Source organism: Erythranthe guttata, chromosome 11 (assembly GCF_056151865.1).
Source record: "Erythranthe guttata isolate IM_541 chromosome 11, IM_541, whole genome shotgun sequence".
Taxonomy (NCBI): domain Eukaryota; kingdom Viridiplantae; phylum Streptophyta; class Magnoliopsida; order Lamiales; family Phrymaceae; genus Erythranthe; species Erythranthe guttata.
In genome coordinates this window covers 16,170,033-16,184,397 of record NC_142543.1, presented here as the reverse complement: position 1 = coordinate 16,184,397, position 14,365 = coordinate 16,170,033, and the positions used below count along the sequence as shown (strand labels likewise).

Sequence of the window (14,365 nt, the reverse complement as noted above, 5' to 3'; positions counted from 1 at the left end):
TCCAAATCAAATGAAATACTCCTTGACACGAGTTTAAAAGGTCTACATGTCCAAATAAAACGAAGCACTCCTTGACATGAGTTTAAAAGGTCTACATGTCCAAATTAAATGAAACACTCCTTGACACGAGTTTAAAAGGTCTATATGTCCGAATCAAATGACATACTCATTGACACGAGTTTAAAAAGTCTACATGTCCAAATAAAACACTCCTTGACACGAGTTTAAAAGGTCTACGAGTTCAAATCAAGTCAAGGCTCCTCGATATGAGCATAAACTATCTATATATCCAAATCAAATCAAGGCTCCTCGATATGAGCATAAACTATCTATATATCCAAATCAAGTCAAGGCTCCTTGATACGAGCATAAACTATCTATATATCCAAGTCAAGTCAAGGCTCCTCGATACGAGCATAAATTATCTATGTATCCAAATCAAATCAAGGCTCCTTGATACGAGCATAAACTATCTATATATCCAAATCAAGTCAAGGCTCCTCGATACGAGCATAAACTATCTATATATAGAAATCAAGTCAAGGCTCCTTGATACTAGCGTAAACTATCTACAAATTCAAGTCAAATGCTCCTTCAGCACGAGCTTAAACTGCAAATGTTTCTCCTTGTCCACATGAGTGTAAACTGTGCATGACATCCCTCAAAATGATATATTTTGAACTACGTTATGACTTGATCCCTCTATAGGGTACGTAGGCAACTTAGAATCTCTCTAAGTCCAGTCATGATTTCAAAAGATGTATGTGCTTTGCTAGATCAAGCTGCAATTGAAGTTAAGCAATTATCGAGACTCATTCACTCCAAGACGCATTGTCCGTGAACAAGTCTCGAGGGGGCATTTGTAGACACATAAATTTAATATAATTTATATTATATTAAATTGAATCCCAAGATTATAATTTATCTTGCAAAATAAATCATGGAGATAATTATCAATTAATTATTGACCAATAGGATTGTTTCTTCACTTCCAAGTTATAAGAGATAAATATCAATTTAAAGAGAGCCAATCAAATCGCGCCATGTCATCAAGAAGACTTCACGTAGGACTCTTATCCTACCACTATAAATAGGGACCCTCCCTACACAATTCAAGACACAACTCAAGAAGAAGCAAAACCGTAGGAGAAAATTCGCTCTACAATATTCAAGTGGTCCTTCATCAAATTCAAGTCGTTCTTCATCAAATCAAGAGCGTTCTTCAACAAATCAAGATCGAAGGAAGATTGAAGGGCCAAATCTATCAAGAACTCCAAGATCTTCAAGTCAAATCTCGAAAAACTCCAAGATCTTCAAGTTAAAACTCGAAGAACTCTAAGATCTTTAAGTCAAAGCCTGTCAAAGTTCAGCGTTCGATCCGAGATTCAAGTCGCAAGACCCTTGGAAGACGTTATTCAAATCCAAATCAAATCCGGAGAAGATCAAGTCAACAACCCGACTCCGAAATTCAAAGTCAAACACATATTGTTCTTGAGAGAATAATCAGAGGATTAAATTAGAGTTTGTAACCCGCAATATATCTATTTTAATTCAATTAAATTATATTTGTGCAAGTTTTTCTTGTTTGTCTAAATCGCAGATAAGAATTTGTTGTTACAGACATGCCTTCACGTCTCCATAAAAGTATCTAGGTCAATCGGCTTTGTCCAGCAATTCGTTGAGACGATAGTGTCCGGGGACGAACTTGCGAACCTAAGAACTAGTTACGGAAGTACTCCGTTACACATTGCTGCTGAAGTGGGCAACACAGTGGTGGCGGACATTCTGTGCCGTAAAATGCCTCGGTTGCCCTACATCCAAGATTACAACGAGGATTTTCCAGTGCATACGGCCGCCAAAAACGAACATGCGGCAATACTGCGGCTTTTGATCGGTGTGACAACGGAGGAAGAACCATATCAAAATAAGGGCGGCCTAAGACTTATTTCGGACACGATACACGCTCAATTTTTCGGCATCGCATCAAGTTTGGTGGAAAAGCACCCTTACTTGGCCACGTTACATGACCCCACTATAGGGTCGGCTTTATCGACAATCGCGGGGAAGGAGTCGTTATTTCCAGTAATCCGGCTTCACGCGTCATTTCTTGTAGCTTTTTTGACGGTTGTACGTACCAATTCCCTCTCTCATCTTCTTATCATATATAATACATATTTTTTTTGCCTTATTTTTACCAAAAAAAAAACTTTTATTCTATAACACTAGCACATAATCATACAAAACATGTTTTCTTAGTTTAGATTTTTGATTTTTGAATAAAAAAACCAACAAAATATCATTTAATAGAATAAATAGTTTTCTTAGTTTAGATTTTTGATTTTTGAATAAAAAAAACCAACAAAATTTCATTTAATAGAATAAATATGGCGCAGCCAAATCATACCGTTTGAATGAATCATCAATTATATATTGAGTTATTAATTGCCAAATGCCCCTTGTGTATTTAGGTGATGGGGTAATTGCTTACACCGAGGAGTCGCGTTCTTACCTTCAAATAAAAGCTCGACTTCTTGTTGCACTCTTGTGCAAGAATATGGAATCGATGGAATTCAACGAAGCTATACATATTGCCCACCATGCTGTAATATGTGCAACCAAAATAGGGAATCACGAGATTGTGGAAATGATAATCGAGGCATTCCCTAATGCTATTTATTCTTCGTACATGGAATCTTCCCCCGGATCCATATTTCACGTGGCGGTTCTAAACCGTTGTGAGGAGGTCTTCAAATTGTTGTATCACATGAATGGCCATAAATTTGTATATTCGGACGTGGTGGATAATAGCGGGAACAACCTCTTGCACATGGCAGCAAAATTGGCACCATCTCACAAACTCAATCAGATTTCAGGTGCAGCTCTCCAAATGCAGAGGGAGATACAGTGGTACCGGGTAACCAACTAAAATTTTCACATTCTTACGTAGTACTAGTTAGCTAGTAATTAATTTGTTTTAAATTTAACGCATATTCATAACAAATATTTTTAAATTTCACAGCTAGTTGAAAAACTCGTTGCTCGAAGTTCCAAAATTCAAATTAACAACGAAGGAAAAACCCCCAAGATGGTTTTCACCGAGGAGCACAAGAATTTGGAAGAAGAAGGTGCGAAATGGATGAAGGAGACGTCTCAAAATTGTACGGTAGTAGCATCCTTGATTGCTACTTTCATGTTCTCGTGTGCTTTCACGGTACCGGGTGGCAACGATGGGAACACCGGCTTGCCTATTTTCTACAGGCAAAGAATGTTCTTTGTATATGCTCTCTTCTTGTTTCTCTCATTGTTAGCTTCTACATATGCTTTGATAAACTTCTTATCGATCCTCATTTCACGCTACTCGGAAGAAGAGTTTCTGCACACTTTGCCCAAGAGGTTGCTTATTGGCCTCATTAGCCTCTTCCTATCTATCATGTTTATGATGGTAACGTGCACCGCAACAGTGTACTTGGTTTCCGACCGGATGAAGTGGGTGCTCATCACAGTCGGAGTGTGCGGCTCTTTGCTACTTAGCCTCTTTCTACGTGTATTGTTTCGTCTTATAATTGACTTGATTAATTGCACATATGGTCGTCAAATTTTCAGGATACAAATTAGACGACCATTGTACTAGGTTAAATTGATAATTTGTTTCATTTAGTAGTTTAGATTTGTTGTTTTTTTGCTATGTAATAAAGCCTCTATTATATATGACAATATTATTACTTCACATCTAACACTGTAAAATAGATACTTGCTCTGTCATTTCAGTTGGTCCTTTCTAACAACTACTAGTCTATATAAACAAAGATGCAGCTCAAAAAATGCTCTACATCCACACAGTACAAGACTCTCATACACTTGGAGCCAAAAGCTACACTGTATATGTATAGTTTTCTTTACACTGTCAATTTACCGTTGGCAAATAATCGAATAATTCGGTACAGAACGGCTGAGTTTCCATAAATCAGACAGCAAAAACATGCTAGCAAAAGAATTAGGACATCAGTCCTGTTTCAAGGCCTTTCTAATGACAGTTCTAGCTATCACTATCAGAAGATAAGCCAAAAGTGTGACAATAATACCCAACAGCAAAATTAGGCGGTCGAAGGCAGTGTTTTGGACTGTGTAAACCCTGACCTTTATTGTGTCCCAATTACTCTCTGTCCAAACGGGATCCTCCACACCCATAATATCCGTGGAATTGAGGGGTAAAACGGTCCAGCTCTCCGATTCATACTTCAAACGAGTTGAATATGCAGGAACAAACCTGAGATAATCAAGAAATAACAATACATAATAACATCAGTCCGTTGGTGAACAATTAGTGTAGCAGATCAAAAATCAACCATAGCACTAAATTTGGTATCAATTATTTTTTGAATGTTTATATTCTTGTTATAAAAAAATAAAAAATAAAAAGCTGTATTACCTAGTCGTCGAGACAACACAGACACCTTTCCCGTCAGCTTCTTCTCTAATGCACAATTCACCGTCGCCTTTGCAATCTTTAGGGCAAGAGGAGCTCACATTTTTCGACGGGATTGATGTTTTATCGGCAAGAAAGTTCCACACGAATCTTGAAATATCCCCAGCATAAGCAGGATAAGGCTCGGAAGATGGTTCTCCCAAAATGACGCCTACATAATGGTTTGGGCAAGTCGTCGAGGGAGAAATGTAGCGCTTTACTAGCCCACATGATAAACCGGGTTCACAATTTAATAGGCAACCAAGAAGTTCGTCCACTAACGAGGCGTTGATTTTTATACTACTTATAGCGGACGGGTCTTTGCCGCCAGCGAGGATGTATAGAGATCGAGCAACAAGGGAAGCTGCCGCTACAATGGATGTGGAGTTTATATTTGCTGCATCAACCAACACGTGCAATCTTTAATAAATACAGTAAGGGTTATACACTTGCATTACACAATTATGTATATATATCACAATGGGAAACCGAACAAGGCAGATAAAGCAATAAGAGAATTCGGGTTCACTAACATAGGTCATCGAGATGGCTGTGGTAGAACTCGTTGCTAAAAGCAGAATCAAAGTCTTCCAAAACAAGTCCAGAAATTTGTGGTTTCTGCAAACAAATTCATTTACAAACGACACACTTCAGCAAAATTTTGTATGATAAATAATCCCAAATATCTCCAATCAAAAAGTTTAATATAAGATAATGTGATACCCATCGATGCTCTTTTTGGTACTAAATATACGATATTTAATATGTTAACCTTGCACATATATGGTTTAGGCGTCACACTTAAAAGTTACGTCGACATATATATGCTCTTTATTCGTATCACTTAATTGTAAAAAGAACAACTTTTTATTTAAACAATTAAGTATTTCATTCAACTGGTCGCAATATCTGTTAATCTAAATATAAACGGCACAAGATAAAGCTCGACAATCCATTTTTTTTAGATAAAAAAAGTCTTTGCTGACCTTTCTCAGAAACGTCATTAACGAAGATGGGGGCACCCCAGGATTTGATGTGCTGGCGGTTTTGACTATAATGCTTTCAGTTTTCAACGACTCTTGTGCACTTTGTAGTGCATTCAATGTTCCGTTCAAAGAGGATTTAGCCTGAAAAAGTCAACAGAGTAAGTTTGTTATCAATTGAAGTCAATTTACTTAAGCATGTAATAATGAAGAAAGACAGAGAAAGAAGCTGCTAACGAAGCTAAGGTTCAAGTAATTAGGTTAAGTTGCTAATGAAGATTTAAGGCATTGGAACCTTACCCCTGCAGTATGAGCAAAGAATGTTTTGCTGCTCTCAGGAAAGCTCTTTCCAACTGATCCAATTTCCATTACCTACATAAAACCAGCAATTGTGTATAAGGTAAATAATTTAGATAATACGAGTAGCATTTGTTTAACTTATCACCAGTCCAAAAGAAAAACAATACGAACACTAATATAAAGAAAAAACACGATAAATGGTTTCTAAATACAACCACGTCATTTCTTTTTTTTTTAGTAATATATTACTAAATAAACATGACAACATTACAAGTAGATGATTTCCAAAAAAATGATAAAGGATCTTCTAGAATGTGTGGTAGCGGTACTGCAATTTGAAATACTGAGATGAATGCAAAGCAAGAACAACAACTGCCAAGAATAAAAAAAAATTCAACAATTTTGCCAGCAGAAATTCAATATGGTCAACCTACAATGAAGTGGCTTGACGAGAAATACCGTTTCGATCATTGCCAAATCGAGGCCTTTAATGGTGTCTGATTGTTGTTCAGATTCTAGAAAAAATCTCCGGCTACCAAGATAGCCCCAGGCTTCTCCAGTGAAAACCACAAAAACAAGCTGAATAATATAAACTGTGAGATAACATTTGACTGCATAACGAAAAGGTCTAACATTTAACTGCATAACGAAGAAAGTTAATTGTAAACAATAAACGGAACAGCAACAGGTCCATGAAGATATTCTAATGTTTGCAGACGAATTATGTTTGATGCTAATGAAACTATTACCTATACAAGCAATATGAACTATGGAGATCATGTTACTATGGTAGTGATAAAAAAAAAAAAAAAAAAAAAAGTCCTAAGAAGAAAACAAGCTGTGAATATCAACTACAAGAAAATAAGTGTGCAGCGATACACCAACCTGTTTATTAAGATCTTTCAATCCATCAAAATGCGAAAGAGCATCAACTACAGCAAGCAATGCAATCAACCCCTAGAAAAATTAAAATATTCAACAAACATGAAATTGGTTCCTAACAGTAAAAGATAGGGGAAATTACAGTTTTCATCCCTCAAGTTTGCATCGATTTCACATTTGGTCCCTATGTTCACAAAAAAACACATTTGGTCCCTCATGTTTCAATAATTTAACACTTTTGGTCCTTTCTGTCAGTTTACCGTTAGTCAGTTAGTTAAGCAAGTAATGGAACACGCTTGATTCCGTAAGTTTTAACGGAAATGACTAAAAGTGTTGAATTTTTGAAACATAGGGGACCAAATATGTTTTTTGTAAACATGGGGGACCAAATGTGAAATCGGTGCAAACTTGAGGGACGAAAACTGTATTTTTCCCGTAAAAAAATATTATATAATCCTGAAAGAGAAGGTAACATACAGATATAGGGGTCTCTGCACCAAGGTTTTTATCACGGAAAAAAGATGCAGAGTCCATAGATGTCATTGTCAGCACAATTGGTTTCGCCTTAACTGGAGATGAAATATTAATTGGTGGAAGTGCTGACCAGACACTGCCCTTCAAATTAAAGATACATAAGTCAAAAGCAAAGACAGGCCATGCAACAGTCTGAATGGCAGAACGACAACCAACGGGCACATGATATATTTAATACCATAACATAGTGACATTTATTACAAAAAATCATGAATTACATCGAAACCAAAGATCTCAACAAGTCACTTCTTATCACAATTAAAAAAAGTATATATACCACTGAAAGGTAAGGTTTCAACGGCAAAAGTTTGAGCTGGAAATGTCAGGCTATACTACTATTATTATCTTTCAGCAGAATCTAGATCTTGAGAAGGAAAATTCGAAAACTAGGAAATTTTCTATGTTAGATGACGACTATTTAACTAAGACTGAGAATATTACTCCACAGACTCGCTCAACATTCAATGAGTTGTACAATAACATACTGAGCAATGAACAATGTTTAGCCACACCGCTCAGATGCTCAAACTTAGAAAAGGACACGACTTCCCAAAATTTGACAAAGGTCTCAAATACCGAACTAAGACTTCAGGTTATTAAGTAAATAACTAAATGCATCTTGTCTGATTTAATGCTTCAATGCAAAGACTCTTTAGTAGAAATTCGTGAAGGTAAATTTATGTAGGGTCCAATATGGGCTTACTACTATTTTACTAATAACAATTTACATGACCATGAAGATATTGAAACGTGTTCTCATCCTTAAATGGAGCCACAAGGATCCGAGCCAATTGAGAAAAATCATTAGGACCTTCAAACCCGATAAAGGCAGTACTCTACAGTAATAAAATAGAATAGACTATAGAGGCATTTTATCCTGCAAGTTGAAGTCACGTACATTTTACAACAATCAGAGTGATTGCATCTTAATATAACCCAAAAATAAAATTTATGGATTAAGCGAAATACTAGCAATGAATATCTAACTCTAATCACTGATAGACATCATGAATCTATTCCAGAGAATTATATCATCAAAAAATGTCCTTGCAACATAACTAGTCAAAGCAGAATCCAAGAAACTAACCTGTATCCACCCAGGGGAAGACAAGTTCCTTCTTTCAAACAAGAATTCGAATCACGAGTACCAGATTTTGTAGTCTAGTTGAAAAAAAAAATTAGCACGGGCATTAGCAGCAATAATATTTTTGGTGGTCAGGATTATGTTAAAATACCGAAGAGTTGACTAATTAATATCTCCTGCAGAAATGTTTACCTGCATAACTAGATCAAACTCGGAAACTACTTTAGGGTAAGATGACTTGCTCTCCTCATTTCTTAAAGCAACCTGCAAGTACAAGAAAGTTTGTTCTTGTAAGAACTCATGTACAAGAAAGAAATGCGAAAACCATGTTCTCGCTAGCTTAAAGTAAGCAATACATTTTCACTTGCAATCACACAAACTTATATTTCGTAAAAAAAAAAAAAATTGGGTAAGTACTTATGTTCTGTAATTAGTTATATTACACCCTTCTCCTTAAAATAAGTTGATCATTCACAATAAAGATTGAGCTGAATGCACATCTTTCACAGACAGGATGACCAAAATTAGTCATAAAAGTAAAATAGCAAATAGATGCGTACATATGCATATATACGTCAACATACAAATATTATATATATATATATATATATATATATATATATATGAACAGTGATACCTCTTGCAAGATTGATGTGCTAGTCTGAGAAAGCAAAAACACGGGAAAATTATAAGGCTTCCACATGATTCCAGATCCCTGTTGATAGGCAATGATGATAATTAGTTCATAAAAAATCTGCATATGCCAGGGTGCCATGGAGTGAGAAATAAAAAGCAAATGGTTAAATACAAGTAAACATATGTGTAACGAGTCCAGAAGTTACGTGCAAGAAGTCCAGAAGCTAGTTTTTACTTTCATTTGAACAAAAAATAGTGAATTACTGATGGTATAATATTAAATAGAATTAAACAAAAAATCCATAGTTAATGCAGGTTAGCATCCAAGTGGTGGATGCGAAGGTGCATCCAAAGTCTCAAACAGATTTCCTGAGACAGTTATTAACAACCAAAAGAAAATAGCAACCTAGTTAGGTTTCAAGTAAAATTGGCACGGGTTTCTTTCTGATGCAGGAGTATTAGCAAGCTGGAACGAGCTAAAAATAAAAACCAGCCTTTCTTTTACACATTCTTCCTGATCAAGGGATTAAACTTTGGAAGATATGAAGTAGAAGAGGAAATAAGGTGTAATCCTTTTCAGCATAAGCAAGATCATGCCAGTACAATTATATGCAGTGTGCAAAACTGTCCACCTTTCTAAATTTGTTCCTACAAACTTCAACTTACTCCCAGAAATAGATATGTAATTTTCAACAAACGTCAATTAGTGCAAAGCAGTGAAATGAGATGCTAGCCATTTTTTTGCAACATACAGCTGGGTTCCACTCGAAATTGTTGCTTTGATATGGAGCAAATGCTGCCTGCGGAAACTTTACATCAGGAGAAAATCCTGAAAGGCATAATTGGACGAGATTATTTTCCAAATAACTTTCCTTCACCCACTTTATAATTTGTAAAATTAATTGGGTCAATTACCACTTAAACCATTTTGAACCTGAGTTCCTGATTCAACCAATATCCCAACCACTTTTTCAGCAAACTCTGAATCTTTTGATACTCTGAAACATAGGAAACAAAGATGAGATAGCATCATTTTATTGGGATTTGCAAGAGTAGTCGCACTAATAAAGAGCATAAAGTCTACTCTAAGTGCATATGCCATAAACATGTATACAAGCTCGACAATATGCAGTGAGGTCTATGAAGAGCTGAAAACTAAAACCACAGGTTAAAAAATAGGACCATGAAATTAAAAGGAAAAATGAAGAAAATAAATGGTTGGGCTGTCAATGACATATATACAATTACCCATCTCCCAGTAACTAGAAACAGAATAGGTTCCAAAATTAGGAACTTCCGTACGGAGTGATTTCAGATTCTAGAGTTGGAATACATCTTTCTGTACACACCAATTCCTCAAAGATTTGGTTCTTTGATGCATGTTTAAAGTGTTGGGAACTCCAATCATTTAAAAACTTCATCCCCCATGGATGATGACGTATTTTCTCCTTCCCGTTATAGAAATACAAGGTGAAAATGATGGAGAGAAATTCTGAGTAATTTATCCAAATATTTTGTGATCGAGAATTTGCCATTTTTACATTGAAAACAAAAGCACTACATTCCTTCCTATGTTCCTTCTTTTATTTCCCTCTCCGTCTTTTTTCTTTTATTACACTAGGCATATGATCCAGAACACTACAAGGATTTAAGCAATAATAAATCAAGGCCACTGCCTCTACCTCAAATAAACCTATTTCATTCCCACACAGCACTAGGTTACACATATAAACATGCTGCTCAGTCTCTGGTTTGGGTACTAGATCCTTGTGGGAAATTGATTGTTAGCAGTACGAAAATTGGCTAAATGCAGTGCCAAAAAAAATGTTTTTAATATGGACATGTTCACACCTCACAATAACAGTAAATTAGTACTAGGTGCTATATATGTGTCCTACATTAATTTGGTTATAAATAATGTGTTTGATTTTACAACCAACAAGGAAAAAGTATAGACAGAAAACTGATATTAATCACCGTAGTAAATTCTAGTTGCAGTCCAGTATTAGGATCGGCAATCAAGTATGGGATACTTTTATTGTTTTGAAAGTTAGGAGATATGTTAGCTTTTGGTAAGGGTTCGGGCGTAAATATAGCAGTCATTTTTTTTCTTTTTCCACTTTATTTATGGAGGGGGTGGGTTCTCTCTTACGGCCTGCGATACGAGGAAATAACACCACTATAAAGTACAAATCACAGTTCTAGCATTTTTTACTTCAATCGTAAAAGTTAAGATGATTATTCAAAAACAATCGATCATCTTACTATTTACTCAAACCATACCCACATATAATCAACTAGTCATATACCTAACATCCCTTAAACTGTAAATCTTTATCGTCTTTTGATGATCTTTAGAAGAATCAATCCACTCAACATAAAACATTATGCATGAACATCTCAAATAAAAAAATGTTTGCTTATGTGACCTATAGGTACAGGGGTTTATTGGCTCAGCCTCAAATGCTTAATGCTACAGAAACAGTTTAGCTATCTAAAAAGATATCAAGGATAATCTATACTGGCGTCACTTAAGGAAGATAGGAATCTGTCAAAGTATAGTGTATACACGAAAGGGTTGAATGTAAATTAAGCTCCAAATATGAAGCATTTGACTTGTCATATTGTTACACACACTTCCAAGTTAAGATGAGACAGGCTAATAGCATCTTAGAAATCAAGGTCTTCATAGCGTTTAACTTCTTCCACATACTCATTTCGACAGCATATGGGCATCCAAATGAAATTTATGAAGTTTAAAATCACAATGATATATGCTCTTGACAATGAATGGAATCTGATTTGTCCATGTTCATGCTCTTTTTCTGTTAGTCGTCTCAAAATCTATTACATCAAGAGTACTCATTGTATATCACAGTTCTGGAAGTGAAGTGCTGAGAACAATTGTGTGGAATGTTTTATGTTCTGGGCGAGAGGAGAGGTAGACAGGAAGATGACAAGTAAAAAGGAAGAACCAAATAAAGCACTTGGATAATTGGGCAAACCTACTTACATATTGACAAACATCATTAATAATTTTGTGATAAAGTAACTCATTATGAGATAACAACAAGCACGACAAATGACAGAATACAAACAATTGCGGGGATGAAAATCTGAAAGAGAGAATGAGAATAGTAAAATTTCGGGTATACATAAGAGGGAGAATTACATGCCTTGAAAGTAAGCTTTCAAATTCATCTACAGATACCAAGATTGTAGCTGATCCAATCAATTCCTTTGCGTTCTTAAATCTAACAATTGGAGCAACAACATTCCCACGGCCAGGATCTAAAATGCAAAGTGATAGTTAGTGAATAAGCTGAATAATACACTAAATCAAAATCTTACTTAATGATGTCACAAAAATACCAACTTGAACAGCCAATTTCCCCTGAAAGGTTGAGCAGTCGTACACATGGGAAGCCCTCAATTTCCGTGTACATGGACTTTTCAAGATCAGGAACTGATTCAAATGACTTTGTCTCTCCTGAAGCTGTACAAAATCACTAAAGCTCAAATGCAGAACAAGACACATCAAATAAAGACATGCCAAAAATATGGAGGGAAAAATAAAAGCACAATAAAGGAAAAAGCAAATCTTGATGTCGTTTTTCAGTGGACTGATCTGACTCAAGATACTTGTTCATATAAGTATAAAACACCTCTCAGTACCAAAATTGTGTTGCCATTAACGCAATTCTGTCTTTCAAGTCTTCTTTAGAAAAAACAAACAACTTATCACATGCTTTAGAAGCATGACTAAACAGTATGCTTTTTTTCCAGGTAAAAACAACACAAAGTGCACAATTCTGAATAAATGCATGAAAATGTCTTGCGCGCAACTAGAATTAACAACTTGAAGAAGATACTTTAGCTACATTATGAACTACGACCCTCTCAATGGCAAATTTTCCGTATTCTACAACGTCCAATTAACTCCATATGACAACATATCCTTCATTGAGTGGACTTGCCATAACCCCATAAAAATGAGAAGGGATGAATTACAACAAAGTAATATTTCCAAACTTCGACGAGCCTAGCCAACACGTAAGAATGAATACACCATGATAAGTTGATAACTACACATGATAAGGTGCTTGGCAGATCCAAGGGAAAAGTCAAACTGCAACAACACACACCAATATTCGTACTCAAAATTCTCATTTCCATAACGGAAAAATGGAATCACAGTCCACAGAACACATTCAACACAAAGACTTTTTTTTTCATTTCAAGTCTGTCTTGCCAGTTACTCACACTCTATATTTCCCTTATACCGTTCATCTGTAATGATGAGAAAGTTATTAGTTACATTTGCATCATTGTTTTCAGGATGGAACAAAATATTTCAACGAAAAGTTGATCTTTCGGCATAAATGTAGCAAATTAACCCCACTGTAAGTTACCAAATACATTTTTATATCTGTAACTAACTGGTCAGCACTTGCATAACTAAAACATGTAGCGAAAAAAATTGTCCTCAAAATGATATATTACTTCCATTGAGTCCTTCAAAATAAATACATTCAATCCAACAAGTAGATAAAACTAGGTAAACAAGGACTTCAATTAAGCACATTGCTCGTCATAAATCAACAAGACATTCAAAAACCCCTCAATTATCCTTGCCCAATCAAAACCTAGAACTGATCGCGGCAATTCTGATGGAATTTGATCAGAAAATTTACCCACAATCATCTGTTTTCAGAAAATGCTGAAAATGATTTATTTTTATTTTTTTTAACGGAAAAGGAAAGATGAAAAAACGCACCTGAGAAAGAGAGGCGGAGGCGAGCAATTAAGCAGAGTAAAGAGAACAGCAGCGAGAGCTTCGAATCCATGGCGATGGAGATTAGCGGAATTTGATAGTTGCAGTGCGAGAAATTTGAAGACGAGGAGCCCTAATCCATGGTCAAAAGAATATTTGAAGAAGAATTACTCCACTCTCTCTATACTCTTGCTTGATGTATTTGACTAAATTAATTGTTGAGCCAATAAGAGAGTGAAATGAAGTGGAATAGGAGGTGTTTTCTAAAAGTAAATTAAAGTTGATAAAAGTTTGAAATAGAGTTAAATAACATTTTGGCATCTGTAATTTGCCGTACTTCTGCTATCTTAACCAAAAACAATTACATGTGCACATTTAATCCGTTATTTTGACTCACTTAGGGCATCTTCCACCCATTTATGTATTCCATTTTTTTCACCTAATTTAGGTGTTTTTAACCTCACAACTTAAATCACTACATCAACATTACGCGCCTAAAGTTATGATGATTTGGTTTTAGTCTCACATTGTGGTCAAACCACATATCACCATATTACCAAATCCTATACTTTCACCAATTTTTTGGGTGAAGAAATTTGCAACTCCCATCCTACCACCATTTTACCATTTTTTTTTTCACAAATCCTATTTTTTCTATTAAATATAGAAATTAAAATAGGATTTGGTGTGATTAACATCATTTCATA

At 35.5% G+C, this 14,365-nt stretch overlaps 3 protein-coding genes across 3 annotated transcripts; 2 read left to right on the top strand and 1 right to left on the bottom strand.

The window, feature by feature from the left end:
- The first annotated feature begins 745 nt into the window (after nt 1-745).
- On the top strand, nt 746-2,480 carry LOC105959127 (uncharacterized). Its single transcript, XM_088825955.1, has 3 exons — nt 746-833; nt 1,601-2,082; nt 2,469-2,480. The coding sequence occupies exons 1-3, from the start codon at nt 746-748 to the stop codon at nt 2,478-2,480; spliced, it is 582 nt and encodes a 193-aa protein (XP_088682081.1).
- Nucleotides 2,481-2,612: 132 nt separating this feature from the next.
- Nucleotides 2,613-3,727, top strand: LOC148767093 (uncharacterized). Its single transcript, XM_088825087.1, has 2 exons — nt 2,613-2,914; nt 3,020-3,727. The coding sequence occupies exons 1-2, from the start codon at nt 2,645-2,647 to the stop codon at nt 3,629-3,631; spliced, it is 882 nt and encodes a 293-aa protein (XP_088681213.1). The 5' UTR covers nt 2,613-2,644; the 3' UTR covers nt 3,632-3,727.
- A 35-nt stretch (nt 3,728-3,762) lies between these two features.
- Nucleotides 3,763-13,980, bottom strand: LOC105958772 (Zn-dependent exopeptidases superfamily protein). The gene is made up of 16 exons (XM_012982780.2): nt 13,662-13,980; nt 12,261-12,380; nt 12,061-12,175; nt 9,800-9,882; nt 9,637-9,713; nt 8,886-8,963; nt 8,441-8,512; nt 8,252-8,325; nt 7,108-7,240; nt 6,634-6,705; nt 6,208-6,327; nt 5,749-5,820; nt 5,452-5,592; nt 4,999-5,083; nt 4,430-4,862; nt 3,763-4,267 (listed from the first exon to the last, which is right to left on the bottom strand). The coding sequence occupies exons 1-16, from the start codon at nt 13,729-13,731 to the stop codon at nt 4,003-4,005; spliced, it is 2,010 nt and encodes a 669-aa protein (XP_012838234.1). The 5' UTR covers nt 13,732-13,980; the 3' UTR covers nt 3,763-4,002.
- Between the last annotated feature and the right edge of the window lie 385 nt (nt 13,981-14,365).